The 3678-nt window shown below is 43.3% G+C and overlaps 1 protein-coding gene across 1 annotated transcript; it reads left to right on the forward strand.

Annotated features, from left to right (window-relative positions):
• Positions 1-1993: 1993 nt before the first annotated feature.
• On the forward strand, positions 1994-2926 carry LOC127746632 (uncharacterized). The gene has a single exon (XM_052260522.1). It carries the CDS (start codon positions 1994-1996, stop codon positions 2924-2926), a length of 933 nt encoding a protein of 310 aa, XP_052116482.1.
• Positions 2927-3678: the final 752 nt, after the last annotated feature.

Genomic DNA, 3678 nt, shown 5'->3' on the forward strand with positions numbered 1-3678 from the left:
CTGCTCTCCACAAGGGCAGGGCAGAGTTTGCTTCTCTTGGTTCCAATGCATCATTTTGTGCTCTGCCCTTGGAGTGGGCAGGGCGGAGTTGCCTTCCTTGGCTTGGTCACTTAATGCTGCCCTCCTAGAGGGCAGTCTGCCCTTGTGGAGGGCAAGGTTGCTTCCCTCATTAGTTGCGGCACGCTTCTCTCCTCTTTGGCCACGCTTTCCTTTTCTTGTGTCGCGCTTCTTAGGCCACGCTTTTCATTTTCTTTTCTTTTCTTCACCTAAAATAAACCAAACAACCACTCAAAGTATCACTAAATTCAAGAGGCTTATAAATCAATTAAAATGCAATTAAAATTAGCTTAAACCTCATGATTTAACATTAATTTCATGGTGGTTGCTTGATTTAGAGAAGTTGTGCATTTTCACTCCAAATCACTTACTTAGGATGCAAGAAAGTGCATAAATGCTAACAAAACAAGTGAAATTAGCTTGAAAAATGGGTATATGATGACTTGTCATCAGTCTTCACCACCTCAACCACCTTACTAAAAGTGAACATTGGACCGTCACTCAAAGAAGGCATTAGTCATACTTCCATCAATATCACTAACTACTCTTCTTCCGTTTTAGGTACCAACACCATGGATGCTCCGAGGAGGGTTACCATCAAGGAAGCGGGTGCACCGGATTATGTCCTTCAACCCCTTCATGTAACTCACCCCAACTTGAATGCAAACTTTGAATTAAAGACTGCTTTGATCAACCTCCTACCTAAGTTTCACGGGCTTCCCGCACAAGACCCTATTCGACATCTCAAGGACTTTCATCGTATATGCTCAACCACTAGATGAGAAGGATCCGATGAAGTTGCTATATGGTTGTTTGCTTTCCCTTTCTCTCTTGAGGACAAGGCGAAAGAATGGTTCTACACTCTATTTAGTGAAGTCACCTCCGGTTGGGACTTACTTAGAAAAGGATTCTTGGATAAATTAAGATGGATAGGCTAAGGAAGGAAATGTCTTGTATTGTGCAAGGTGAAACGGAACCGCTATACGAGTATTGGGAACGGTTTTGCAAGCTACTAGACGCATGCCCTAATCACATACTTGACACTCAAGTATTGCTTGGATATATATGTCAAGGGATGCGAGAACAAGATAGAACTCTCTTGGACACCTCTAGCAATGGTTCTTTGTCTAAATATAAAACAGCGGAGGAGGCATGGCAACTTATCATTGACTTAGCCGAATCCAATCAACATATGAGAGGAAGAGTCAACCGCCCGAGAACCGTGAATGAGGTATCAACTAGTAGTGAAACCACCGTTCTAACTCAATCCTTGAGCGAAATGACATCCATCTTGAGGCAACTCCAATTGAACCAACAACAACCACAACAACCTCAATCATACCAACAAAACCCCCCACACCCTCAACAACACAACCAACAATTGGTCCCTCAAAAAGTGTGTGGCATTTGTTCTTGCTATTCCCACTACACGGATGAGTGCCCGAGCCTTCAAGAAGATAACACCTTGGCGGCTACCCATAATTTCTATGACCGCCCAAATCAAGGGTACTACCAAGGCAGTAACCTTAACCAAGGGCACCCTTATCAAGGAGGAAGCTACAATCAAGGGAGTGGGTACTATAATCAAAATTGGAGAGACAATCATCAACAAGGGAATAGGGACAACAACAACAACGGAGGAGGTCAAAGATGGAACAACAACTCACAAAATTTCTCACAAAACCGGCCACCATACAACCAACAAAATCAACCATACAACCAACAAAACCCACAAAGAAACTACCAAACATACCAACCACCACATCAAAGACCACCAACCAACCAATCACAACCCCCTCAACTCATATATGCAACCACCCCCTCCAACCAAGACGAAACACTCCGGACCATCATCCAAGGCCAAAAGGAACTACAAAACACACTTGCTTCCGGCCTTACCGGCCTCACCTCTACACTACAAGCTCTTCTTGCACGCATGGATACACCATCAAATCCCACTCCTCAACCCCCAATCCAAAGCGTCATTCCCTCTCAACCTCAACCAAATCCTAAGGGAGGCATCAATGCCATCACCCTTAGATCTGGAACACAATTAAAAGAGAAGGGAGAAAAGGACTCAAATCCTATCACAATCGCCCAAGAGGAGGAGAGAATAGATATAGAAGAGGTAGTGGAAGAGGAGACACCACAAGTCATAGTTGAGGATGAAGCTCAACCAACAAAGGAGACCCCCAAGGCCAAGAGAACCTTGGAAGAAGAAATTGCTCAACCACTCCCATTTCCAACACTTGCAAAGAAAGATAGAAAGTGCATAGAACTCGACCCCAAAATGGTAGAAATGTTCAAGAAAGTTGAGGTAACCATCCCCCTCTTTGATGCTATCCATCAAGTTCCTAGATATGCAAAATTCCTTAAAGATCTATGCATGAACAAGGATAGAATTCTTGAATTGGAAACCATCCCATTGGGGAGTTCTATTTCCGCTTTAATGGGAGCATTGCCCGAGAAGTGTGATGATCCGGGCCCTTGTATGGTCACTTGCACCATCAATGGAGTTCAATTTATCGATTGTATGTGTGACCTCGGAGCATGTGTTAGCATCATGCCGCTCTCCGTCTACCGGGTATTGAAGTTGCCACCACTAAAAAGGTCGACGGCAAGATTTGTCCTAGCGGATAAAAGCATAATAACCGTGACGGGTGTTGTGGAAGACGTATTAGTGAATATCATAGGGTTGGTGTTTCCAATTGACTTCTATGTCCTTGAAATGCCATCAAGCAAAACCGAGAGAGCATCATCTATCCTACTTGGAAGACTTTTTTTGAGAACTTCTAGATTTAAGCTAGATGCCTACTCGGGAACCTACTCATTTGAAATTGATGAGAGAGTCGTAAGTTTTAGCCTATAAGAAGCAATGAAGCATCCACCGGAGAATCACTCTCTATTCCGGTGTGACCCAATTGATAACATGGTTGCCGAAGTGCACCTTGCAAAGTTGGATGAGAAGTACATGATTGAAGAAGCAAATGAAGGTCCAAGCAAATTAAACACCACACACCATACAAACCATCCGGATACTCAAACTTCAAAGAATGACAAAAAAGTGGAATTGAAGCCACTACCACCCCATTTACGGTACTCATATCTTGATGAAGCCCAAAAGCTCCCCGTGATAATTGCAAAAGAGTTAACTCCTCAACAAGAAGAAAAATTGCTAGATGTATTGAGAAAAAATAAAAGGGCAATTGGGTGGAGTTTGGCGGATCTAGTGGGAATAAGCCCCCAAGTATACGAGCATCGCATATTTCTTGAAGAAGGAGCAAAACCGGTCCGACAACCTCAAAGGAGACTTAATCCAACCATTCTTGAGGTTGTGAAAAAAGAAGTCACTAAGCTACTTGAAGCGGACATCATCTATCCTATCTCGGATAGCGAGTGGGTAAGCCCGGTCTAAGTGGTGCCAAAGAAATCCGGGGTGACAACAATCAAAAATGAAAGTGGTGAACTTATAGCAACAAGAGTGCAAAATTCTTGGAGAGTATGCATAGACTACCGAAGGTTGAATGCGGCCACAAGAAAAGATCACTTCCCACTACCATTTATTGATCAAATGCTTGATCGACTAGCCGGTAAATCATATTATTGCTTTCTTGATGGTTA

The sequence above is a fragment of the Arachis duranensis genome, chromosome 4 (assembly GCF_000817695.3).
Source record: "Arachis duranensis cultivar V14167 chromosome 4, aradu.V14167.gnm2.J7QH, whole genome shotgun sequence".
Classification (NCBI taxonomy): Eukaryota; Viridiplantae; Streptophyta; class Magnoliopsida; order Fabales; family Fabaceae; genus Arachis; species Arachis duranensis.